The 26696-nt window shown below is 45.7% G+C and overlaps 1 protein-coding gene across 1 annotated transcript in view; it reads left to right on the forward strand.

The window, feature by feature from the left end:
* LOC112216823 (laminin subunit beta-1) overlaps positions 1 to 26696 on the forward strand; it is a 35859-nt gene that overhangs the window by 3018 nt on the left and 6145 nt on the right. Inside the window, exons 3-23 of the mRNA XM_024376920.2 lie at positions 2223 to 2361; positions 11049 to 11122; positions 11467 to 11655; positions 11793 to 11856; positions 12350 to 12552; positions 12725 to 12845; positions 13073 to 13261; positions 13563 to 13739; positions 13819 to 13931; positions 14015 to 14094; positions 14320 to 14455; positions 14543 to 14701; positions 14825 to 14961; positions 15110 to 15230; positions 15464 to 15650; positions 15975 to 16118; positions 16293 to 16524; positions 16705 to 16868; positions 17381 to 17605; positions 17690 to 17907; positions 24091 to 24187. Coding sequence (XP_024232688.2) covers positions 2223 to 2361; positions 11049 to 11122; positions 11467 to 11655; positions 11793 to 11856; positions 12350 to 12552; positions 12725 to 12845; positions 13073 to 13261; positions 13563 to 13739; positions 13819 to 13931; positions 14015 to 14094; positions 14320 to 14455; positions 14543 to 14701; positions 14825 to 14961; positions 15110 to 15230; positions 15464 to 15650; positions 15975 to 16118; positions 16293 to 16524; positions 16705 to 16868; positions 17381 to 17605; positions 17690 to 17907; positions 24091 to 24187 — 3169 coding nt within the window. The remainder of the gene's footprint in view (positions 1 to 2222; positions 2362 to 11048; positions 11123 to 11466; positions 11656 to 11792; positions 11857 to 12349; positions 12553 to 12724; positions 12846 to 13072; positions 13262 to 13562; positions 13740 to 13818; positions 13932 to 14014; positions 14095 to 14319; positions 14456 to 14542; positions 14702 to 14824; positions 14962 to 15109; positions 15231 to 15463; positions 15651 to 15974; positions 16119 to 16292; positions 16525 to 16704; positions 16869 to 17380; positions 17606 to 17689; positions 17908 to 24090; positions 24188 to 26696) is intronic.

A 26696-nucleotide genomic window follows, 5' to 3' on the forward strand; every position in this document is an offset into this window, starting at 1 on the left:
ACTCGATGGTCACTCTGACAGAGCTCCAGAGTTCCTCTGTAGAGATGGGAGAACCTTCCAGAAGGACAACCATCTCTCTGCAGCACTCCACCAATCAGGCCTTTATAGTAGTGTGACCAGAAGGCAGTCACTCCAGATTGGAGTTTGCCAAAAGGAATCTAAAGGACTCTTAGACCATGTGAAACGAGATTCTCTGGTCTGATGAAACCAAGATTGAACTCTTTGGCCTGAATGCCAAGCGTCATGTCTGGAAGAAACCTGGCACCATCCTTATGTTGAAGCATGGTGGTGGCAGCATCATGATGTGGGGATGTTTTTCAGTGGCAGTGACTGGGAGACTAGTCAGGATCTAGGGAAAGATGAATGGAGCAAAGAACAGAGAGATCCTTGATGAGAACCTGCTCCAGAGTGCTCAGGACCTCAGACTTGGGCGAAGGTTCACCTTCCAACAGAACAACGACCCTAAACACACAGCCAAGACAATGCAGGAGTGGCTTCGGGACAAGTCTCTTAATGTCCGTGAGTGGCCCAGTCAGAGCCCTGACTTGAACCTGATCGAACATCTCTTGAGAGACCTGAAAATAGCTGCGCAGCGACACTCGCCATCCAACCTGACAGAGCTTAAGAGGATCTGCAGAGAAGAATGGGAGAAACTCCCAAAATACAGGTGTGTCAAGCTTGTAGCGTCATACCCCAACAAGACTCAAGGGTCTGAATACTTATGTAAATGTGATATTTCTGTTTTTATTTGTAATACATTTGCAAATATTTCTAAAAACCTATTTTTTTATTTGACTTTATGGGATATTGTGTGTAGACAATGTGTAACAATGTGGAAATAGTCAAGGGGTCTGAATACTTTTAGAATGCACTATAGCTATTTTGTGATCCATTTTAGTCTATTATTGTAAGGCAAAATAATGTTGTTGCATTGCGATGTTGATGCATGGTTCATTTTCATACATTTTGAACCTATAGCATTAATTATTCAAATTGACACAAACATGAAATTATGGCTGATGGTACATTTGTTGAAAGTAACGAGCATTACAAACCAGTAGCATGGAGATGAGACCGATATTGTGCACTTCTCGCCCACTGTTACTTCTGTTCCAAGGCTGTGTTACTCCTGCCCCGCCGGCAGGTACTAAAGTAACATTGTAGCTCTATTCTCGGTCTATTTCATTTCAGGTCATTTAACCTAGAAATCATGGCAAAGGGTAGCTACTTTGAAGAATCTCAAATATAAAATATATTTTGATTTGTTTAATCCTTTTTTTTTAGTTTCTGTATGATTCCATATGTGTTATTTCATAGTTTGTCTTCACTCTTATTGTACAATGTAGAAAATAGTAAAAATAAAGAAATCCTTGAATGTGTAGGTGTGTCCAAACTTCTGACTGGTACTGTACATGATAAACACTTAATTGTGTTGCAAAAAATAGTGTAATGGTGTAGTACAGTGTAATGTTTGGGCAATTTGAGTGTACGAGAGAGACTCTATGGAATTGTGCTGCGTAGGAGTCTTGGCATTTCCCTCCACAATAAGCATTGTGTGCCACACAGTCACCGCCCTGTGTGCTTATAATGGGGAGAGAGCGTGATCGGGAGTATTCTGTTATTTCAGAATGTGAAGGGGGTGGTTATGGGCTGTGGAACGATTAACGAAACATTGGAACATTCTAGGATGAGTCATCGTAACGAGGAGGAGAACGGGGAATGAGGAGAAGAGCCCCCCTGAGGGTCTAGTGCCAAAAAATCTGGGAGCAGTCTTTGCCTACAGGGGATTGGGAGCTGGACCAGCAGTTGGTCACATTTCAATACAGTAAAAACTTGAGTGTGCAGAAAGATTAGACAGCAACCGCTTGAATAAAATTAGAATGTTGTGAAAGTCACACTGTGAGGTTGTGAAATCTTCACTCACACACGTTGGGAAGATACAGTGCAGAGAGTAGGGTGTATGTGTGTGTGTGTGTGTAAGACAGAATTCAGAATCCGTGTGTGTAGGCCAAACCATCTGGAGAGCAGACAAACCTGCTGCTAAGAGGGGCAGTGAACCTAGAGAGTAGAATAAACTATCTACACTACAGGATATATGCACAGACAATGGTGATGACAGACTGAGTGGTAACATATGTACACTTTGCTCTATAATCAGAGATGAATGATCATGTTCTTCACAGTACTGAGACATTCTCTCTCTCTCCTCCCTCTCTCTGTAGGAGGAGAAGAAGTGTTTTGTGTGTGACTCCAGGGAGATGTATGATGAGAGGCTGAACCACACCACCAGCCACAGCATCGAAAACTTGGTCACCACCTTTGCCCCCAACCGCCTCAAGACCTGGTGGCAGTCTGAGAATGGTGAGAATGTGTGTGTGGGTGGGTGTCTGTGTGTGTGTGCGCATGTTTTTGGTTTTACTAGTAAATTAAGGAACATTCAGACAAGTGGGGACATTTCGCCGGTCCCCACAAGGGTTAGGTTTAGGGTTACAATTATGGTTAGGGTATGGACATCACATATTGAACATGGAACGAGGGAGAGCTCGGTTTGTTGCTTTGAAAGTCTCTAAAAAAGTGTTCTATTGAAAAAGTTTGGTTACTAGCTACCTTTTTTGAATTTGGATCCCGTGACGAGGTTAGCCTCAGTTTCTGGGACCACTATATCTTTCCAGAGATCCTGCCAACCTAAAGTTTGAGGAGCTGCTTGGCATAGCAAGGTTTCCTTGACAGCTTGAACACAGTCCGCGATGCGGTTAGCCCTTGTGGCTGGGACTGCGGATTGTGGCCGTCTAAATCCCTGGTGGTTGTTTCTGTTTAAATCTGCCCTGTGATCGGCCCTGTCTGGAACTGCGTGGAGTACCAGCGTTGTCCTACATTGCTACCATGGCATCCAAAGGTGGAAGGTATGGAGAGGACGGTGTTTCTCTATCACAGGTGATTGATCTTTTAAATGAACAAAAATGATTTTTACAAGCAGTTGTTAGAACAACAGGAAAATAGCTTTTAAGAGCTTAGTCCAGATACTAATGGAGAGGTCCAGAAATGTAAGAACAGTTTGCAGTTCTCCAAGGGAGAGGTGTATGTCCTGAAAGAGACAAGCAGCAAGATGACGACAAACAAAGTCCTCTCGAGATGACATTCGCATGAATCCTTATTAACAATGACTGGGAAAACTGACTATTTAGGGGGACAATCCAGGAGGAATACCATTGTTGTGGACGTTATACCAGAGTCTTCACATGAGAACTGGCCCGAGTCTGAAAAGTATGAAAAATTATCACTGAAAAGCTGCAGATGGATCATACGGAGATTGAGGTGGAGCGAGCCCACAGGTCTGGAAAGCATGTAATCCGGCCCAGGTGACAGACCCAGACCGATAGTGGTCGAGTTCCTGAGGTTTAAGGACAAGATGGCTGTTCTGGAGAGAGCCAAGAACATTGAGGAATCTTCCTCAAAGAGGACTTCTCTGAAGCTGTGCGCCAGAGGTGGGGAAAATAACTTATCCCAGCTATGAAAGCTGCCAGAGAGCATGGGAACATTGCTTACATCCGCTACAACAGGTTCATTGTCCACCCTCCCTTGCAAAAGCTTGGGAGAAATGACAGAGCCAAGAACTTTGAGGAATCTTCCTCAAAGAGGACTTCTCTGAAGCTGTGCGCCAGAGTCGGAAAAATAAATTATCCCAGTTATGAAAGCTGCCAGAGAGCATGGGAACATTGCTTACATCTCCTACAACAGGCTCATTGTCCAACCTCCCTCCCAAAAGACTGGGAGGAATGAGAGAGCCAAGTCTCAGGGCCAGTAGATTCAGCCCAACATCACACACACACACGCATGTAAATATATATAGTTTTACTCTGATAAGCTACCAAGGAGATGCCTTAGAATAGCCCATATTAATATACGCTGAGTTTACAAAACATTAGTAACACCTTCCTAATATTGAGTTGCACAACGTTTTGCCCTCAGAACAGCTTTAATTCACGACGCTACACTGTGTTGAAAGCGTTCCACAGGGATGCTGGCCCGTGTTGACTCCAATGCTTCCCACAGTTGTGTCAAGTTGGCTGGATGTCCTTTGGGTGGGGGGACCATTCTTAACACACACGGGAAACTGTTGAGTGTGAAAAACCCAGCAGCATTTCAGTTCTTGACACATTCAAACCGATGCGCTTGTACCTACTACCACAACCCATTCAAAGGCACTTAAATATTTTGTCTTGCCAATTCACCCTCTGAATGGCACACATACACAATCCATGTCTCAATTGTCTCAAGGCTTTAAAATCATTCTTTAATCTGTCTCCTCCCCTTCATCTACACTGATTTGAAGTGGATTTAACAATTGACATCAATAAGGGATCATAGCCTTCACCTGGATTCACTCAGTCAGTCTGTCTTGTAAGGAGAAGGCGTTCCTAATGTTTTGTACACTCAGTAACTTGCTAACATCGGATAACATTCATATACTGGCCATCTCTGAAACTCACTTAGCTAATTCCTTAGATGATACAGCTGTAGCAATATAGGCATATACTGTAACTACGGAAAATACGTGAATGCCTATGGGGGAGGTGTTGCTGTGTACTTCACATTCAGAGACCTATTCCATTAAAGCTTAGAGAAGATCTCATGGCAAATGTTTTTGAAGTGTTGTGGTTGCATGTTCACCTGCTTCATCTAAAGTCTATTATTTTGCGGTGCTGCTATAGGCAAATACAGTCAGTATTTGGATAATAGGTGTACCTTTTTGTATTCAACATATTGGGTACACAAATGTACCATTTATACTAGATTAGTGGAAATCACTGATGATGTTAGGATCCAGAATGTCCTCCACAGGAACCCCAACACCGCTCCTCTGGGCCATACCCCCTCCCAGTCCACCAGATACTGGAGCCGACCCCCACGACGTTGGGAGTCCAGTAGAGAGCTGCCGGAATAAACCGGACCCGATCTCGATGTCCGGAGGAGTGGAGGGTTGTCGTGGGGGATAGCATCAGCTAGGGGACCAGGAACCACCGGCCTGAGAATGGAGACATGAAAAGGTGAAATACGGTAGTGACTGGGAAGCTGTAACCTATTCATCACCTCGTTGACCCTCCGGAGAACCTTGAACGGCCCCACGAACCAGGGTCTCGGCGTGAGCATCGCTCCACACTTCTTCTGCGTGCCTGAACCACTCATCAACCGCATGAGCTTCTGTCTGGCCCGGGGTCCACGGAGCCAGGGCCGGCTGAAAACACAGAACACACTGGAAGGGGTCCACCCAGTGGAGGAGTGATGTAGCGAGTTCTGGGCGTACTCCACCTATGGAAGGAATCGAGCCCACTCTCCCTGCCGGTCCTGACAGTGACTCCTCGGGAACCTCCCCAGCTCCTGGTTCATCTCCACCTGCCCCGTTGGACTGACCTCTATACCCGGAAGTGAGGCTGACTGTGACCCCAAGCTTCTCCATACCCGTGATGTGAATTGGGGGCCACGGTTGGAGACAATGTCCTCCAGAAGGCCATAATGCCGGAAGACCAGCTGGAATAGTGCTTCAGTGACCTGGAGAGCAGTAGGGAGACCAGAAAGAGGGATTAAATTATAGGATTTAGAAAATCTATCCACAACCACCAAAATGGTGGTGAAACCGTCAGAGGGGATATCCGTAACAAAGTAAATTGATAGATGGGACCAGGGACGTTGAGGCACAGGAAGGGGAAGGAGTTTCCCTGCTGGAGCATTCCAGGTGGATTTAGTTTGAGCTCATACGGAACAGGAGTTGACGTCAGCAGCCTGCTCTTCGGGCTCCCATGCCTCAGCCGGCTCTACAGGTTCCCAGCTGGCGCTACAGGTTCCTGTGCCTCAGCTGGCGCTACAGGTTCCCGTGCCTCAGCTGGCTCTACAGGTTCCCGTGCCTCAGCTGGCTCTACAGGTTCCCATGCCTCAGCTGGCTCTACAGGTTCTCGTGCCTCAGCTGGCTCTACAGGTTCCCGCGCCTCAGCTGGCTCTACAGGTTCCCGCGCCTCAGCTGGCTCTACAGGTTCCCGCGCCTCAGCTGGCTCTACAGGTTCCCGTGCCTCAGCTGGCTCTACAGGTTCCCGCGCCTCAGCTGGCTCTACAGGTTCCCGCGCCTCAGCTGGCTCTACAGGTTCCCGCGCCTCAGCTGGCTCTACAGGTTCCCGCGCCTCAGCTGGCTCTACAGGTTCCCGCGCCTCAGCTGGCTCTACAGGTTCCCGCGCCTCAGCTGGCTCTACAGGTTCCCGCGCCTCAGCTGGCTGGTTCCCGCGCCTCAGCTGGCTCTACAGGTTCCCGCGCCTCAGCTGGCTCTACAGGTTCCCGCGCCTCAGCTGGCTATACAGGTTCCCGCACCTCAGCAGAAGCGACCGGCCCTCTGGTCGGCGACCTGCGGCTGGAGCCGCGCGTCAGGGAGGGGGTACTGTCACATCTACTCCTGCTCCTCCTCTCTGGTGCTCGTTGTCGCCAGTTGTTTCATTACGCACACCTGCCACCATTGTTACGTGCACCTGACACTCACCTGGACTCCATCACCTTCCTGATTACCTTCCATATCTGTCACTCCACACCTTTTAGTTCTTTGTCCAGGTGTAATTGACTCTGTTTCATGTCCGTACAATTTCCGTGTTTCTTGTTTTGTACTGTTCTATTTATTAGTACATTTGCACTCCCTGTACTTGCTTCCCGACTCCCAGCGTACACGTTACATCAACCAAATAGAGTGCATACCAATAGTGTTGGATCTGTGACATGCAAAGCATTAACAGTTTCCATTGGCTGTTGTGGCAATAACAAGGAAAACCAAAGTGCCAAAGGTTGGGCCTAAAGTAATTGATAAAATATCATAAATGGTTGACATACTGTAAATTAAGAAATGTTGTGACTAAACTTAAGATAAATTACATAAAACACAATGGAAAAAGACTGTAGTACCGTAAATGAAATCATGGGCAGAAAACCCAATACATCGTTGATGGGTCATTTATAACTGAACCTTTTGATATTAGCAATCATTTCAGTAACTATTTCACTAGTAAAGTGGAAAAACTCAGAAGTGAAATGACAACATTGAACAGTGATCCATCATTTTTAAAATAAAAAATCTCATAATGAAAGAGAAGGATTGCTTTGTGAATTCGGTCAAATTAGTGTGGGAGAATTATTGTTATCCATCAATGATAAGCCACCAGGTATAGACAACCTTGATGGGAAACTATTGGGAGTGGTAGCAGTCTATGGGTGCATTTTGTAAATTCACTCGGGCTCTCTACTCCGATTTCGGAGCAGAGCGCAGAATAACTGATACATTTACGAACGCTCAACACCCGTTGAATATGGCCGGTTTCAGTAAATGTCTGCAAAAAATCTGATTTAAATTGTTGCCAGTAGCACAGTTAGTCAGCTCTGGATAACATGAAAACAGCCTAACCAGCTCTGCTAGAGCGAGTAAAATGGTCAGAGTGAGGTGTTCTCTCATTTGTGTCGAAGTAGCTAGCCAACGTTAGCTTAGGTGCTTGACGGCCGTTGTGAGGTCAGAACGCTCAGATCAACCCTACTCCTCGTCCAGTGTGCGCTCTGAACGCTCCGAGAGCGAAACGCTCTGAATTTATGAACGGACATTCTGACAACACTCTGAATTTACGAATGCCCAGAGCGCACTCTGAGCGGGCTTTGGCACTCCAGATTGAATTTACTAACACACCCTATATTGCCACCCCTATTTGCTATATCTTTAACCAAAGACTAAAGGGGGAGAGTGTCCCCACAGGCATGGAAGGAAGCTAAAGTAATTCCACTGCCTAAAAATATAGTAAAGCACCTTTGCTGGCTCTAACAGCCACCCAATCAGTTTGCTGCCTGTTCTTAGTAAACTGATGGAAAGGATTGTGTTTGACCCCAAATACAATGCTGTTAACTATTGACTTTCAGCATGCATATAGAGAAGGGCACTCAACTTGTACTGGTCTGATGACAGATGATTGGTTAAAATAAATTGATAAGAAGATGATAGTTGGAACTGTATTGTTAGATTTCAGTGCAGCCTTTGATGTTACTGATCATAAAGTAACTTGCTATGGCTTTACATCACCTACTTTCACATGGTTGGAGAGTTATTTATCCAATAGAACCCAGAGCGTGTTCTTCGATATAATCTTCTCTAAGATCAGATATGTACAGTGCAGTGTCCCTCAGGGAAGTTGCCTTGGGCCATTACTCTTCTCTAGAAGCTAGAATGACTAAGTATACGGATGATTCCACATTTTACATGACAGCACCCAAAGCCAGTGAGCTCACTGAAATTCTAAATAAGGAGTTAGTCAGTCTCAGAATGGGTGATTTTAATAATAAACGGGTCTTAAATACATCTAAAACTATCAGAGATCAAGATAAAACCCAGATGCAGACTGTCGAAGTCACACTGTTTATTGTATTGTAGCAACAGGGGCAGGCAAAGACAGGTCAAGACAGGCAGGGGTCAAACATCCAGGGTAAGGAAAAGGACAGCAAGCGGACTCGGGGGCAGGGTGCAGTAATCCAGAGGTGGAGCAAAGGTACAGGACAGCAGGCAGGCTCAGGATCAGGCAGAGAGGTCAGGCGGGCAGGTACAGGGTCAGGACAGGCAAAGGTAAAAACAGGGAGGACTAGCAAAGAGAGGATGGGATGCGATAGTAGCTGACAGGAAAAATGCTGGAAAACTTGAACTGGCAACAAACAGACAGAGAACACGGGATAATTAGGAAGATGGGCGACACCAGGAGGGGGTGGAGACGAGCACAAGGACAGGTGAAACAGATCAGGGCATGTCGACAACTAAAAGCATCGTATTTGGTTCAAAACATTCTCTAAGACTTACACCTTAACTGGAGTTGTACATAAAGGGTGTGACTATTGAGCAAGTTGAGAAAGCTAATCTCCTAGGTATAACATCGGATGGTCATTTATCATGGTCAAGTCAAATTGACAAATTTGTTGTGAAGATGGGGAGAGGTATGTTTGTTATTAAAAGATGTTCTGTGTTTTTTGACATAAATCAACTGTAGTAGTTGTTCAGGCTCTGGTCTTGTCCCATCTTGATTACTGTCCGGTAATATGGTCAAGTGCAGCAAAGAAAGACCTAACAAAGCTGTGGCTGGCTCAAAACAATGCAGCAAGCCTTGCCATTAACTGCACGTACAGAACTAGCGTCAACAACATGCATGGCAGTCTTTCCTGGTTCAGTGTTAATGAGAGATTCTCTGCTTCTCTCCTAGTTTTTACAAGAAATATTACTGTGACACAAATTCCAGATTGTCTTTTTATTTAACCTTTATTTAACCGGGTAGGTTAGTTGAGAACAAGTTCTCATTTACAACTGCGACCTGGCCAAGATGATGCAAAGCAGTGCGACACAAACAACAGAGTTACACATGGAATAAACAAACATACAGTCAATAATACAATAGAAAAAGTATATATACAGTGTGTGCAAATGAGGTAGGCTAAGGTAGGTATAAGGCAATAAATAGGCCATAGTGGCGAAATAATTACAATATAGCAATTAAACACTGGAGTGATAGATGTGCAGAAGATGAATGTGCAAGTAGAGATACTGGGGTGCAAAGGAGCAAAATAAAGATACATACAACAGTATGGGGATGAGGTAGTTGGATGGGCTATTTACAGATGGGCTATGTACAGGTGCATACCCCACAATACATGCCACCAGGGGGCTCTTCACAGGTCCCAAGTCCAAAACAAATTGACGGCAACACACAGTTTTATTCTGAGCCATGATCACATGGAACTCTCTTCTGTCTCCAATTACTAAAGCAAACAGCAAAATGATCTTTAAAAAGTGGATTTAACAACAACTCATGGAACCGAGGGGACAAACATACACACATAGACACTAACCCACACATCCCTTTTTTTAGTTGTATTGTTTGTATATCGTTGTATTTAAAATTTGTGTTAGTGTCCTTGTGTATCAGTGTTTTGTTATTTGTAATGTTTTGTGTTTTTTGTAGAACCCAGGAAGAGTAGCTGCTGCTTTTGCAGAAGCAAATGGGAATCCAAATAAATATGTTTAGGGAAAATAATAGGATTTTGAATGGGAATCAATTGCTTGGTCACCACAAGGATAGTAAAACAAATTTGTGTGTGTGTCAAGTTGAAGTCCAGCTGTGAGAGAATGGTCAGTGTGTGCTAAATGTGTTCTCATGGGAACAGGGGGCGGTACGGTGAATAGAGCAGATCACAGAGCAACACAGCTCAGCCAATCAGAGCAGGCTTCAGGGCAGGTATGCTCAAGTGAACAGGTTTTAGAAACTGCTGTATATCAACACTGCTGACACGACATGGCCGCATTGTTCCCTGTAATACACACATGCACACACACTCCCTCGCACACACACTTGCAATTGGGCAACATAATGAGAGACTGAGGTATTCTTGTCTGAGAGCATGGGAACTGGACTGGCTTTCCCTCCCACGCACGTACGCACGCACACACACACACACACACACACACACACACACACACACACACACACACACACACACACACACACACACACACACACACACAGTCGTAACACTAGCACACACTCACATATCCCATGCATGCACGAACACACACAGTGGGTTTGTTTATTCATTGCTGAGTCTTCTGACACATATGTGGAGGATAAAGTGTCCATTGTTGAGTCATGGAAGGAGCCGCAGCCGGATGCCCAGATGGTCCGGGAATACCAGGAAGGACGAAACACGGAAAAGCAGGGGTTGGGATTTCCTTATCCCGCTGCATTAGTCCCTAATGAGATCCCACTATGCACATGTTACCACGGCAACGGATCAATTCGTCACATGGGTGTGGTTGAAAGACCAATTGACATGGTCAAATGTCCTGTGTGTGTTTGTGTGTGTTAGCAGAGATTTTGGCAGACTCACTAATGTGTTTATGGGTCTGTAACTCTTGACATAAAGCAGGATATGTCTGTCATGGGATGTCTTTCTCAGTGTGTGTGTGTGTGTGTGTGTTGTGTGTTTGTTTCCCTGTGCTGCAGGCGTGGAGAATGTGACCATTCAACTGAACCTGGAAGCTGAGTTCCACTTCACACATCTCATCATGACCTTTAAGGTGGCCACACACAAACACACACTCACACACACTCACTGTGTTCGAGGTATGTGGAAAATGTCCCTAGTCTCTTGAGATGGATGGTAGAGAGGGCTGCTGTAAAACACTATACTCTGTACTGCAGGCATCAGAAGCCTATTCAGCTTCCTTTAGAACCTCCATGTGTCTCTGATCTGGTCTGGACACTCTCTTTCATTCTTGTTCTCATTCGCTCTTTTTCTTTCTGTGTTCTAATATTAGGACACAGAGTTTTCCCTGTTCGGGTCACGTGGTCAAGAATCTATTCCTTTTATATTTGTTGTATTTCTGTGTTTACGAATTAGAATGATCTCTTTGATTGGTAGACGTTCCGTCCGGCTACCATGGTGATCGAGCGTTCCATGGATTTTGGGAAGAAGTGGCAGGTGTACCGTTACTATAGCTACAACTGTGAGTCCGCCTTCCCTGGGATATCCGTGGGACCCATGGTCAAAGTGGACGGCATCATCTGTGACTCCCGCTACTCTGACATAGAGCCATCCGCAGAGGGAGAGGTGTGCATCTCTGTCTGGCCTTTGAGCTTTTGCAAGAGAGGGGGTAGAAGATGTGGCTCCATAATGCTTCAGAGTTAGTCTCTCATTGAATTACAACATTTTTACAATCTCTGTCCCTCTCTACCCCTCTCTATCAGGTGATATTCAGGGTGCTGGACCCAGCGTTTGAGATTGAAGACCCTTACAGTCCCAGGATACAGAGTAAGTAACTACAGTACAACACCAGGCCAGAGGTGGCATATCTCAATTGCTACATACGATCCAGTTAGTACTGCAACAAATCATTTTCTAAGTGTAAAAACCAAAGTCTGAGTAGTGGCGGTAGTCAAGGCAACACAGCAGGGCAGGGGTTAGAGGTCAGGTTATCCTGGCACCTCTTATGGAATTTCACATGTAGAAGCTACACACACACACACTTTAGCGCCTCATTCATACCCAAACTCACACACACGCACACTTACACAGAGAGCCCCTCATGTTAAGTATGTGGTGAATGTGTGTGTAGGGAGCCTTCAGAAGGAGGATCCCACATCTTTAGGGTCAGAGGTCATAGAGATGAGCTTGGAGAAGATCCAGAACCTAATATATAAAGACACAGTAACCTATAGATACATTCCTATAACTGCTGTTTTAGATGGGCTGTTACATCAGGACTGGTAATAAGTCTGCCTTTATTCTGATTGTGTGTGTGTAGACATGCTGAAGATCACTAACCTGCGTGTCCAGTTTAGTAAGCTCCACACACTGGGTGACAACCTGCTGGACTCCAGAGACGAGGTCACAGAGAAATACTATTATGCCCTCTTCGACATGGTCGTCCGCGGCAACTGCTTCTGCTACGGACATGCCTCCAAGTGTGCCCCTGTCGATGGGATACATGTAGGCACAGAGGGCATGGTGAGTGAAACAGGCACACACACACACACACGATACAACACACACACGTTCTCCTAATAGGTTGCGTGACCATTAAGAGGGAGATGACTCAAGTTACTTTTCTCTAGTCTTCGGTGCCTGCGCCTCTAACACGAGTGTTTCTCTCTCTCTCTGTGTGCGTGTGTGTATCCAGGTCCATGGTCACTGCATGTGTAACCACAACACAGAGGGTCTGAACTGTGAGCACTGTAAGGACTTCTACAACGACCTGCCCTGGAGGCCTGCAGAGGGACACAACACCAATGCCTGCAAGAGTGAGACACTTACAGACACACACACACACACTGATCACACTGTGCCAGATATATAGAGTCTGGATCATTCCGTTCCAGATATATCAAACTATTCAACAGGAATCTCCCTCATTCCGTCCTGTTGATAGTGTCTTTTGAAGTGCAAAATATGTTTAAACAACATTTTCTCTCTCTCTCTCGCTCTCTCGCTCTCGCTCTCCCTTTCTGTCTCTCTCTCCTTCTCCCAGTGTGCGAGTGTAACCACCACTCCAGGTCATGTCACTTTGACATGGCTGTGTATCTGTCTACGGGGAACGTGAGTGGAGGAGTGTGTGATGAGTGTCAACACAAGACCACGGGGCGTCAGTGTGAGCAATGCAGACCCTTCTACTACCAGCACCCCGAAAGACACCTGAGAGACCCCAACATCTGTGAACGTACGTCACCGTCTGTCTGTGACCCATGACAAGGGCCAGGAGTTTGCTGGCCTCACCTTTGACCACTGACCTGTCAACTCTCAACTCTCCCTTTGATCTCTGTCTCTGAACTTAAAAGTCTGAATGTATTGTCGGAGGCTCTGTCCTCTTTTCTCGCCCTCCTTCGTCTCTCCATATCCCAATACCCTCCCCAAACTCTTTTGGCCTCCTTCAACTCCCTCATCACTCTCCCTCCCACCCTCCCTGTCCCCTCGCATTCCTTCCTGTCTTTTTCCTCTCACTCACCTCCCTCTGTCTGTAGCGTGTAGCTGTGACCCGGCGGGCTCCCTGCAGGGTGGTGCGTGTGACGGCCGGACAGACGTGTCTGCTGGTCTGATAGCAGGACAGTGTCGCTGTAAGACCAGTGTGGAGGGAGAGCGCTGCGACCACTGTAGACAGGGACACTACGGCCTGGGACAGGGCCCAAACGGCTGCCTGCGTGAGTCTAACACACACACACACACACACACACCTATCTTTTTGTCTCTCATTGTTTATTTGACGTGTGTCTTTGGCAGAGTGTACATGTAACCCTCTGGGCACGCTACCTGGAGGAAGCCCATGTGACATGGACACAGGAAACTGCTTCTGCAAACGCCTTGTCACCGGCAGGAACTGTGACCAGTGTCTGGTGAGGGACTTGCCGACCCCATCACTATTTGTCTGCAGTGTGTGTGTGTGTGTGTTTATATCTCTATTCATTTGTTCCTGCAGCCACGTCACTGGGGGCTGAGCAATGACATGGACGGCTGCAGACCATGTGACTGCGACCAGGGCGGAGCCGTCAACAATGAGTACGTTTTAACCAATCGCGTCATGTCTCTACTCGTATGATCCAATCACAGCACAACTACTCTTCCTAATTCCACCCCGCCCGAAGTGCATTGTTGCAGAAATGTATCTGTAGGTATTGGATATTTACTAACAATCGGTTTCTCATTCTGTTGCTCTCCCTATTTATCTCTCTCCCTATTGTCCCCTCTCTCTCTTCCTCTCCCTCTCTCTCCCTCCATCTCTAGTTGTTCTCCGATATCAGGCCAGTGTCAGTGTCGAGAACACATGTATGGGAGGCGTTGTGTCCAGCTGGAGTCGGGATACTACTTCATCGCCCTGGACCACTACACCTACGAGGCCGAGGACGCCAAGCACGGCCCTGTGAGTGTCTGTGTGTGTGTTGAACTCTCTCTTTCGATCTCTCTGTCTCGGTCTTTTTTAAATCGGTCGTATCTCTCTCTCTCTCAGGGTGTGACGGTGGTTCCCAGGCCCTATCCTCTGAACCGTAGTCCTACCTGGACAGGGGCAGGGTTTGTCAACGTACCTGAGGGAGCCCACCTGGAGTTCCACATCAACAACCTACCTGACTCCATGGACTATGACATGCTGATCCGCTATGAACCACAAGTACACATGCACACATACACATATATGAACATGCACACACACAAGAACACGCGAACACACACATGCTTACACGCAGTTTCTCTACCGTCTGCAATGTGTGATATTGCGTGTGTGTTGCTGTAGTTGCCTGAGCAGTGGGAGCAGGTGGAGATCAGAGTGATACGTCCATACTCAATGAGAGTGGGGCAGCCAGTCAGTCCTTGTGAAAACACGCTACCAGGAGGAGATCAGCAGTCGGTGTCTCTTCCTCCAGGATCCAGGTAGGCACCCAAGTGGCACCCATCTCCTCCCTAGTCCCTACAATAGACCCTTACTTCCACCTTTACACACACACACACACACACCACCTCTATTGTCATTCCAACCGTACACCTTACTCTCCTCTGTGTGTGTGTGTGTGTGTTTCAGACATGTGGTGCTCCTGAGGCCTGTGTGTCTGGACAAGGGACGGAACTACACCCTGCGTCTCAGTCTGCCTCTCTACTCCTCTCTCAGTGACGTCCAAAGCCCCTACACACTCATCGACTCCGTAAGTAGCAGTCGCAAACCACGCTCCATACAGTCTCATAAACTGTAGATTCCGCTAACACACGAGTCAGTGTGGAAAACATCCCTGTGTGTAGTCATGTTATAGTCGATGTAGTGTGAAACAACAGACTTGTTGTATCTCTACGACAAGCCCTCTGTCTTTATCCATCTCTTACTTACTCTCCTCCTACCCTTCCCTTCTCCCTCCCTCCCACCTCCTCTCTCTCCCTCTAGTTGGTGTTGATTCCGCGGGTACGTGAGCTGGAGTTGTTTGAGGGTTCTCAGGGCGAGGAGGCGTGGGATACGTTCCAGAGGTACCGCTGTCTGGAGAGCAGCCAGAGCGTCATCAAGAGCCCCATGACGGACATCTGTAACGACTACATCTTCAGTGTGTCTGCTCTGCTACACCAGGGGGCTATGGGTAGGAAACGGGGCTTTGTGTGTGTGTGTGTAGGGTTCGATGGAAGCAGGGGGTGGTAAGTCTGTATGTTTGTGTATGAGAGTGCATGTTTTCAGTGAGTCTGTTTATCATGAGTGAACAATAATTTTCTTCCTGAAGCATTCCTAATATTCATACAGCAACAACAACTTGCATTGCTGCGTTCCACTCACTCACTCACTCACTCACTCACTCACTCACTCACTCACTCACTCACTCACTCACTCACTCACTCACTCACTCACTCACTCACTCACTCACTCACTCACTCACTCATACTCTCTCTTACTCTCCCTTACTCTCTAGCGTGCCAGTGTGACTCCCAGGGCTCGCTCAGTGCGGTGTGCGACCCCAGAGGCGGGCAGTGCCGGTGTCGACCCAACATGGCGGGCAGGAACTGTGACCGCTGTGCCCCCGCCACCTTCCAGTTCAGCCCCTCAGGATGCCGACGTGAGTGACAGACAAGCATGGGGTCAGAGGTTAAAGGTCAGGGGGAGACTGGCGTTGAGATTCCAACTTGTGTGGTATTTTATATCCCTTTCCCCCCTCTTCTTCCTCTTTCCTCCACCCCTCCTTCCCCTCTCCCTGTTATTCCCTCCCTCCCTCTCACTCCTCTCTCCCCAGCCTGTGAGTGTAACCCTGTGGGCTCTGTGAACGCTTTCTGCCACGAGGCCACAGGTCAGTGTGAGTGTGTGCCAGGGGCATCAGGGCGTCAGTGTGCCCACTGCCTGCCAGGCTACTGGGGCTTCCCTCAATGCCGGCCCTGCCAGTGCAACGGCAACAGCGACTTCTGCCACCCTCAGACTGGGGAGTGCCAGGGCTGCCGTGCCTCCACCACCGGGCACATGTGTGAAAGGTACTGTGTGAAATTATACCATATAAAAATAATAGCTAGCTAATATACCGCACACCAAACCACAGTGTAGGGCACAACTGCATATTTCACTGTCATGCTTTCTCTTATCAGTACCAACCGTGTTTGTGTGTATGTGAGTGTTTTCCGTGCCTCTTATCATGTCTTACCCCGTACCTACAGGTGTCTGGATGGTTACCATGGCGACCCCGTGTTGGGTTTGGGGGGTCACTGCCGCCCCTGCATGTGTCCAGATGGGCCGGGGAGCGGACGCCAGTATGCAGATGGCTGCTACCAGACCGCCAACAACTACCAGCTAGTCTGTGTCTGCAGCCCTGGATACAGAGGTTAGATAGATACACACACACACACACACACACACACACACACACACACACACCACATCATACACACACCACATCATACACACACCACATCATACACACACCACATCACACACGCCACGTCACACATTGTTCTCCAGGTCCAAGTTCACATTTTCTCTGAAATTACAGAGCTAGCTGAATCCCCCCTGGTCTTGGTCATAATGGGCAGGTAGTAACTACAGGGACAGTGAGTGTGTGACAAACCCCACAGATACTTCTCTCACTGGAACAGGAAACCAGTCCACTGCCTGTAACTGTTTACGACTGTTTACGACTGTTTACGACTGTTTACGTCTGTTTACGACTGTTTACGACTGTTTACGACTGTTTTATGAGTGTTTACAATTGTGCCATGACTGTGCTATACTAAATACTGCAGCCAATGGACAGTTCTGCTTCCTTACAGATCTGTGTGTGTGTGTGTGTGTGTGTGTAAAAACAGTTGGGAATTGATCTTTCCTTCCCTTCCATAGGAGCCAGGTGTGACGAGTGTGCCCCAGGACACCATGGTAACCCCCAGGTGCCCAGCGGGCGCTGTCTGCCCTGCCAGTGTAGCGGCAACATTGACCAGCTGGACCCGGGGTCCTGCGACGCTCGCACAGGCGTCTGCCTCAAATGCCTGCACCATACCGAGGGCTATGGCTGCCAGCGCTGCAAGCTGGGTTACTACGGCCTTGCCGCCACCCAGAGTTGCAGGAGTGAGTACAATTAGACAGTGTGTATGTATGTATGTATGTATGTAGTGTTTGTGTGTGCGTGTAACTGTCTTTCTCTCTCTGTAGGGTGTATGTGTTATTCAGTGGGCACGACGTCGGAGGCGTGTCCATCCCCGGGGGAGTGTCACTGTGACCTGCAGACTGGCCAGTGTCCCTGCCGGCCTAACGTGATTGGCCAGAACTGTGACCGCTGTGCCCCTAATACGTTCAACATAGGAAGCGGACAGGGCTGCCAGACATGTGACTGTGACCCAACCCACTCCTTTGGGACGTTGTGCAACGAGGTGAGGGCCACACCTTACCACTCCTTTACCCCATCCTTCCAAAACAACACCCACACCCCGTGTAGTCACCCAACCCATCTATACACAGCAAATTGGCCAGTGTTACCTAGTGTTGATTTTCAGTGTAACATTTCTAGTGTTGATTCAGGTGTTAAATGAACTCTGTAAGGGTTCAATTAAAACTCAGTGTGTAAAAGAACCCCAGCGTTGGCGTTAATATCCAGAGTTGAACTAAAACTACGGCCGTCATTATCATATTGCCCAGTATGCTCTATTGCAGGTAGATTCTTTTGGAATTGGTTGTTTCAATATCTACAGTACATTCGGAAACTATTCAGGTCTTTTGACTATTTCAACATTTTGTTACGTTACGGCCTTATTCTAAAATGGATGACATTTTTTTCCCCCCTCATCAATCTGCACACCATACCCCATAATGACAAAACAAAAACAGGTTTTTAGAAAAAAAAGTGGAAATATCACATTTTAAATAGTACTTTGTTGAAGTACCTTTGGCAGTGATTACAGCCTTAAGTCTTCTTGGGTTAAACTCTACAAGCTTGGCACACCTGTATTTGGGGAGTTTTTCCCATTCTTCTCTGCAGATACTCTCAAGCTCTGTCAGGTTGGATGGGGAGCACTGCTGCACAGCTACTTTCAGATCTCTTCAGAGATGTTCGATCGGGTCCAAGTCCGGGCTCTGGTTCGGCCACTTAAGGACATTCAGAGACTTGTCCCGAAGCCACTCCTGCATTGTCTTGGCTGTGTGTTTAGGGTCGTTGTTCTGTTGGAAGATGAACCTTTGCCCAAGTCTGAGGTCCTGAGCGCTCTGTAGCAGGTTCTAATCAAGGATCTCTCTGTACCTTGCTCCGTTCATCTTTTCCTCGATCCTGACTAGTCTCCCAGTCACTGCAGCTGAAAAACATCCCCACAGCATGATGCTGCCACCACCATGTTTCAACATAGGGATGGTGCCAGGTTTCCTCCAGGTTTCCTCCAGGTTTCCTCCAGAACTCTTTGGCATACAGGCCAAAGAGTTCAATCTTGGTTATATCAGACCAGAGAATCTTGTTTCTCATGGTCTGAGTGTCCTTTAGGTGCCTTTTGGCAAACTCCAAGCAGGCTGTCATGTGCCTTTTACTAAGGAGTGGCTTCCGTCTGGCCACTCTACCATAAAACCCTGATTGGTGAAGTGCTACAGGAAGGACTCCCATCTGGAAGGACTCTCATCTCCACAGAGGAACTCTGGAGCTCTGTCAGAGTGACCATCAGGTTCTTGGTCACCTCCCTGACCAAGGCCCTTCTCCCCCGATTGCTCATTTTGGCCAGGCGGCCAGCTCTAGGAATTTTGGCGGTTCCAAACTTCTTCCATTTAAGAATTATGGAGGCCGCTGTGTTCTTGGGGACGTTCAACACTGTAGAGTTTTTTTTTGGGACCCATCCCCAGATCTGTGCTTCGACACAATCCTGTCTCGGAGCTCTACGGAGAATTCCTTCAACGTCATGGCATGGTTTTTGCTCTGACATGCACTGTCAACTGTGGGACCTTAAATAAACAGGTGTGTACCTTAGAAATAAAAAAAAGTTGGTAGATCAGCTTTAATATGCAGATAGATTGTAGCTTCAATGTAATTGTCTGCATCACTTCCAATCCCTCATATTGTTTTACACTACCGGTCAAAAACACCTTCTCATTCAAGGGTTTTTCTTTATTTTTACAATTTTCTACATTGTAGAATAATAGTGAAGACATCAAAACTATTAAATTAAAAATATGGAATCCATGTAGTGACCAAAAAAGTGTTTAACAAATCAAAATATATTTTATATTTGTGAGACTTCAAATAGCCACCCTTTGCCTTCATGACAACTTTTCACACTCTTGGCATTCTCTTAACCAGCTTCACCTGGAATATTTTTTTCAAACAGCCTTGAAGGAGTTTGCACATAGGCTAAGCACTTGTTGGCTGCTTTTCCTTCACTCTGCGGTCCAACTTATCCCAAACCATCTCAATTTGGTTGAGGTTGGGGGATTGTGGAGGCCAGGTCATCTGATGCAGCACTTCATCACTGTCCTTCTTGGTAAAATAGCTATTACACAGCCTGGAGGTGTGTTGGGTTATTGTCCTGTTGAAAAACAAATGATAGTCCCACAAAGCCCAAACTAGATGGGATGGCGTATCGCTGCAGAATGCTGGTTAAGTATGCCTTGAATTTTTTGTTGTTGTACTTTTACCCCTTTTTTCTCCCCAATTTCGTGGTATGGTATCCAATTGGTAGTTATAGTCTTGTCTCATTGCTGCAACTCCCATACGGACTCAGGAGAGGCGAAGGTCGAAGAGCAAGACATTCCTAAGTGACCCCAAACTTTTGAACGGTAGTGTGTATACCGGTAGTGTGTGCATATATATACAGGTGAAGTCGGAAGTTTACATACACTTAGGTTGGAGTCATTAAAACTCGTTTTTCAACCACTCCACAAATTTCTTGTTAACAAACTGTAGTTTTGGCAAGTCGGTTAGGACATCTACTTTGTGCATGACACAAGTCATTTTTCCAACAATTGTTTACAGACAGATTATTTCACTTATAATTCACTGTATCACGATTCCAGTGGGTCATACATTTACATACACTAAGTTGACTGTGCCTTTAAACAGCTTGTAAAATTCCAGAAAATGATGTCATGGCTTTAGAAGCTTCTGATTGGCTAATTGACATCGTTTGAGTCAATTGGAAGCGTACTTGGGTGTATTTCAAGACCTACCTTCAAACTCGGTGCCTCTTTGCTTTGACATCATGGGAAAATCAAAAGAAATCAGCAAAGACCTCAGAAAAAGTCTGATTCATCCTTGGGAGCAATTTCAAAACGCCTGAAAGTACCACGTTCATCTGTACAAACAATAGTACGCAAGTGTAAACACCATGGGACCACACAGCCAGAAGAAGACTCATTCTTTCGGGGGTGGCAGCATCATGTTGTGGGGGTGCTTTGCTGCAGGAGGGACTGGTGCACTTCACAAAACAGATGGCATCATGAGGATGGAAAATTATGTGGATATATTGAAGCAACATCTCAAGACATCAGTCAGGAAGTTTGTTCGCAAATGGGTCTTCCAAGTGGACAATGACCCCAAGCATACTTCCAAAGTTGTGGCAAAATGGCTTAAGCACAACAAAGTCAAGGTATTGGAGTGGCCATCACAAAACCCTGACCTCAATCCTATCAAAAATGTGTGGGCAGAACGGAAAAAGCGTGTGTGAGCAAGGAGGCCTACAAACCTGACTCAGTTACACCAGCTCTGTCAGGAGGAATGGGCCAAAATTCACCCAACTTATTGTGGGAAGCTTGTGGAAGGCTAGCCAAAACGTTTGACCCAAGTTAAATAATTTAAAGGCAATGCTACCAAATACTAATTGAGTGTATGTAAACTTCTGACCCACTGGGAACATGATGAAAGAAATAAAAGCTGAAATAAATCCGTTTCTCTACTATTATTCTGACATTTCACATTCTTAAAATAAAGTGGTGATCCTAACTGGCCTAAGACGGGGCATTTTTACTGGGATTAAATGTCATGGATTGTGAAAAACTGAGTTTAAATGTATTTGGCTAAGGTGTATGTAAACTTCCGACTTCAACTGTATATCTTAAAAATGTATATATTTCCTTTACCCTCCAACCCTTCAAACTAGTGAACAACAACGCGTAGGCCTTTATTTACAGCTCATACATACTATATACATTTTATGGACACAGTCTATTTTACAATAGTTCTATTTTGTTTGTTTTTACTCCTGTCCATCCTCTACCCTCAATCTCTCCCATCTATTTCTGATGTCCATCCGGTTTGATTTCTATTTGCCATATCTTTCAAACTGTGCTCTTTCACAAAAGTTCTTAACCTATATACGTTTTACGGGCACAGTATGTTTTACATTAGTTATCTTGTTGTTGTTTGTTTTCATCAGTCCCAACCTTCAGCTCCATTCAGCTCCTCCCATCTATCACTTAACACCAGAATCTGCAGAGCTGGAAAGGTTGTATCCACCATATAAATAACATTTGAATTTGCCAACATTTTTAAAAAAATTAAAAAACTGTTTTCACTTTGTCATTATGGGGTATTGTGTGTAGATTGAGGATTTTATTTAATACATTTTAGAAAAAGGCTGTAACGTAACAAATTGTGGAAAAAGTCAAGGGGTCTGAATACTTTCCGAATGCACTGTATGTGTTTGCATGTGAATTGATTCATTCATATTATGCTACACAAATCTAAATAGCATACATTTTTCTAACCTTATCCAATCTGTTACTTGGATATACTGCACCCATTACTGAAAAGGTTGTTCAAGTTTAGATGCTTTAGCTCAGGGATCATCAACTACATTTAGCTGAGGGATGATTTTGTCTTGAGAGAATGGTCAGGGAGCCGGAACATAATTACAAATCATTTGTAGACTGCAAATTGATAGCAAGAAGCCCAAACAGATATAATATTTTACTAAAACATAATCATTTCAAACCTTGTGTACTTTTGTATATGGTCACGAATATCTCCTTATTATGCATAAAAATACATTTAAAAAACCTTGGAGACGATTTGCTGGTGGGGGTGTGTGGGATTATTTAAGATACTATTTGATGTAGGGTTTCAGATGTTTTCAGAAGATGGCCAGGCCCTACTGTCCTAGTTTCAGGAGGAAGCTGGTTCCACCATTGGGGTGCCAGGACAGAGAAGAGCTTTGACTGAGCTGAGTGGGAGCTGCCCTCCCTTAGCAGTGGGAGGGCCAAGAGACTAGAGGTGGCAGAACTGAGTACTCGGGTTTGGGTGTAGGGGTCGAGCATAGCCTGAAGGTAGGGAGGGGTAGTTCCTCTTGCTGCTTCGTAGGCACGTACCATGGTCTTGTAGTGGATGGGTGTAGGGTGTAGGGTTCGAGCATAGCCTGGAGGTAGGGAGGGGTCCTCTTGCTGCTTCGTAGGCACGTACCATGGTCTTGTAGTGGATGCGAGATTCAACTGGAAGCCAGTGGAGTTTACGGCAGAGCAGGGTGATATGGGAGAACTTGGGGAAGGTTTTCAAACAGACAGACTGCCGCGTTCTGTATAAGTTGCAGCGGTTTGATCGCACATGTAACTAGGGCTTGGGCTCAGTCTTTTCTGATTAGAAAGCACACCATTTTCCTGGTTGGGAAACACTGTCAGCAGGAGTAGTGTGTTTACTGGCTGAGTTCCATAGAGGAAGGAAGGCTTAGAATACACTTTCGGGTTGCTAAACAAACATTCCACTCAGAGACAGAGAAACTCCATCAACCATTTATGGGCTAAGAACAGGAGAGAGCTAGACCCAATAGTAATTCATTATTATTTTGTAATACAGACATGTTTTTTTTTGTGCTGAAAACACCCTGGACTGTATTCACAAATAGTTTCAGAATAGGAGTGCTGATGTAGGATCGGATTTCCCTTTTAGATTATACTGAAAAAGATTATATGGACAGAAGGATCTGATCCTAGGTCAGCACTCCTACTCTTGGACTCTGTATACAATACAGGCCACTGTCCATTGTACAGTGTGTAGCAAGGAAACCCTCCTCTAACCTAGAGATGGTACACTGAGTTTACAAAATATTATGCTCTTTCCATGACATGCTGACCAGGTGAATACAGGTGAAAGCTGGGATGCCTTATTGATGTCACTTGTTAAAGTCACTTCAGTCAGTGTAGATGAAAGGGAGGAGACGGGTTAAATAAGGATTTTTAAGCCTTGAGACAATTGAAACATGGATTGTGTATGTGTGCCATTCAGAGGGTGAATGGCGAAGACAAAAGATTTCAGTGCCTTTGAACAGGGTGTGGTAGTATGTGCCAGGCGCACCTGTTTGTTCAAAGAACTGCAACGCTGCTGGCTTTTTCACACTCAACAGTTTCCTGTGTGTATCAAGAATGGTCCACCAACCAAAGGAAATTCAGCCAACATGACACAACTGTGGGAAGCAGTGGAGTCCAGGGAAGCATGGGCCAGCATCTCTGTGGAACGCTTTCAACACCTTGTAGAGTCCATGCCCGACGAATTGAAGCTGGGGGGGGGGGGGGCGCAACTCAATATTAGGTGTTCTTAATGTTTTGTTCAGTGTATATTGCATGTTCATAATGCTGATGTGTTGTGTGTTTTCTAGCTGTCGGGGCAGTGCTCATGCAGGCCAGGTTTTGGGGGAAGAAAATGCAACGAATGCCGAGATAAGTTCTGGGGAGATCCTGAGGTCAAATGTCAAGGTAAGTTTCTCTGGCTGGGATTATGAGTGTCAGTGGAAAGTACAAAGTATGTGTGTGGATATGTTCCCATGACTGCCTTAAACTTGTGTGCATCATGAAGCTGAAACACGTGCAACAGGGTATCTAAGTGTGTCATTGCTTCCTCTCCAAGTGGGTCTCCTTCTGAATTTACTGGGGTCTGGAGAAACACTCTTAGAGAGGGGTTCTGTGTGTTTTTGAATCTGTCTCTTAGAGTTTGAGTAAACAGTCTCTCATGGTCTCGTTCTCATGACCGGTGGTTCCCCTGAGTGACTGGGCTGGAAGCCGGGTTTTATGTATTTTTTTGTAGCATTGCAGTTTTCTGTGTGTGTGTGTGTGTGTGTGTGTGTGTGTGTGTTATCAGACTCCAGCAGAGTGGATGTCTCTGGAGATACTGAATTGGCTTTCATGCATCCGTGTTGTTTTAACATTGTGTGTACGCATGTTGTGATTGAAAAATTACATATTTACCTGATTAGTTTGATATTAACAGTTAGCATGCTTAATAGATAGGAGGATATTTCTGTCCTGTTAGTGTCTGTGTTTTCATGGGTTGCACTCTAGTTCCCTGCAGCTAATGTGGTATGGTCACTGGAGATGGCTTGAGCTGACAAATGGGTTAAAGACCGCATTCCATAGACAATAATGTGTTTTACTAGAGATTGTTCTACTCCTAAACTATCACTCATTGTCTCAAAATCATTCTTGCATCTGGGAAACTAAGTCAGGGTGGGGTTAAGACAACAACCCATGTGCAGATAACGACAGGATGAAGCCAGAGTGGCTTATGAGGCTCCAATCTGCATGAGGGGGGTTGAACCAACCATGACTGAGCATTGTTAGAGTCAGCCATACAGTTGAAGTCTGAAGCTTACATACACTTAGATTGGGGTCATTAAAACCTGTTTTTCAACCACTCTAAAAAAAAATGTGTTTAACAAACTATAGTTTTGGCAAGTCGGTTAGGACATCTACTTTGCATGACACAAGTCATTTTTCCAACAACTGTTTACAGACATATTATTTCACTTATACTTCACTGTATCACAATTCCAGTGGGTCAGAAGTTTACATACACTAAGGTGACCATGCCTTTAAACAGCTTGGAAAATTCCAGAAAATTATGTCATAGCTATAGATGCTTCTGCTAATTGACATCATTTGAGTCAATTGGAGGTGTACCTGTGGATGTATTTCAAGGCCTCTCTTCAAACTCAGTGCCTCTTTGCTTGACATCATGGGAAAATCAAAAGAAATTAGCCAAGACCTCCCAAAAAATGTGTATACCTCCACAAGTCTGATTCATCCTTCATTCCAAACGCCTTGAAGGCACCATGTTCATCTGTACAAACAATAGTACGCAAGCATAAACACCATGGGACCATGCAGCTGTCATACCGCTCAGGAAGGAGACGCGTTCTGTCTCCTAGAGATTAATGTACTTTGGTGCGAAAAGTGCAAATAAATCCCAGAACAACAGCAAAGGACCTTGTGAAGATGCTGGAGGAAACGGGTACAAAAGTATCTATATCCACAGTAAAACGAGTTCTATATCAACATAACCTGAATGGCTGCTCAGCAAGGAAGAAGGCACTGCTCCAAAACTGCCATAAAAAAGGCAGATTACGGTTTGCAACTGCACATGGGGACAAAGATCGTACTTTTTGGAGAAATGTCCTATGGTCTGATGAAACAAAAACAGAACTGTTTGGCCATAATGACCATCGTCATGTTTTGAGGAAAAAGGGGGAGGCTTGCAAGCTGAAGATCCCCATCCCAACCACGAAGCACGGGGGTGGCAGCATCATGTTGTGGGAGTGCTTTGCTGCAGGAGGGACTGGTACACTTCATGAAACAGATGGCATCATGATGACATAAAATTATGGGATATATTGAAGCAACATCTCAAGACATCAGTCAGGAAGTTAAAGCTTGGTCACAAATGGGTCTTCCAAATGGACAATGACCCCAAGCATACTTTCAAAGTTGTGGCAAAATGGCTTAAGCATAATAAAGTCAAGGTGTTGGAGTGTCCATCACAAAGCCCTGACCTCAATCCTATAAAACATTTGTGGGCAGATCCGAAAAAGCGTGTGTGAGCAAGGAGGTCTACAAACCTGACTCAGTTACACCAGCTCTGTCAGGAGGAATGGGCCAAAATTCACCCAACTTGTTGTGGGAAGCTTGTGGAAGGCTACCAGAAACATTTGAACCAAGTTAAACAATTTAAAGGCAATGCTACCAAATACTAATTGAGTGTATGTAAACATCTGACCCACTGGGAATGTGATGAAAGAAATAAAAGCTGAAATAAATCATTCTCTCTCCTATTATTCTGACATTTCACATTCTTAGAATAAAGTGGTGATTCTAACTGACCTAAGACCGGGGATTTTTACTAGGATTAAATGTCAGGAATTGTGAAAAACTGAGTTTAAATACATTTGGTTAAGGGGTATGTAAACTTCCGACTTCAGCTGTATATAGTACT

Source organism: Oncorhynchus tshawytscha, linkage group LG17 (genome assembly GCF_018296145.1).
Source record: "Oncorhynchus tshawytscha isolate Ot180627B linkage group LG17, Otsh_v2.0, whole genome shotgun sequence".
Lineage (NCBI taxonomy): Eukaryota > Metazoa > Chordata > Actinopteri > Salmoniformes > Salmonidae > Oncorhynchus > Oncorhynchus tshawytscha.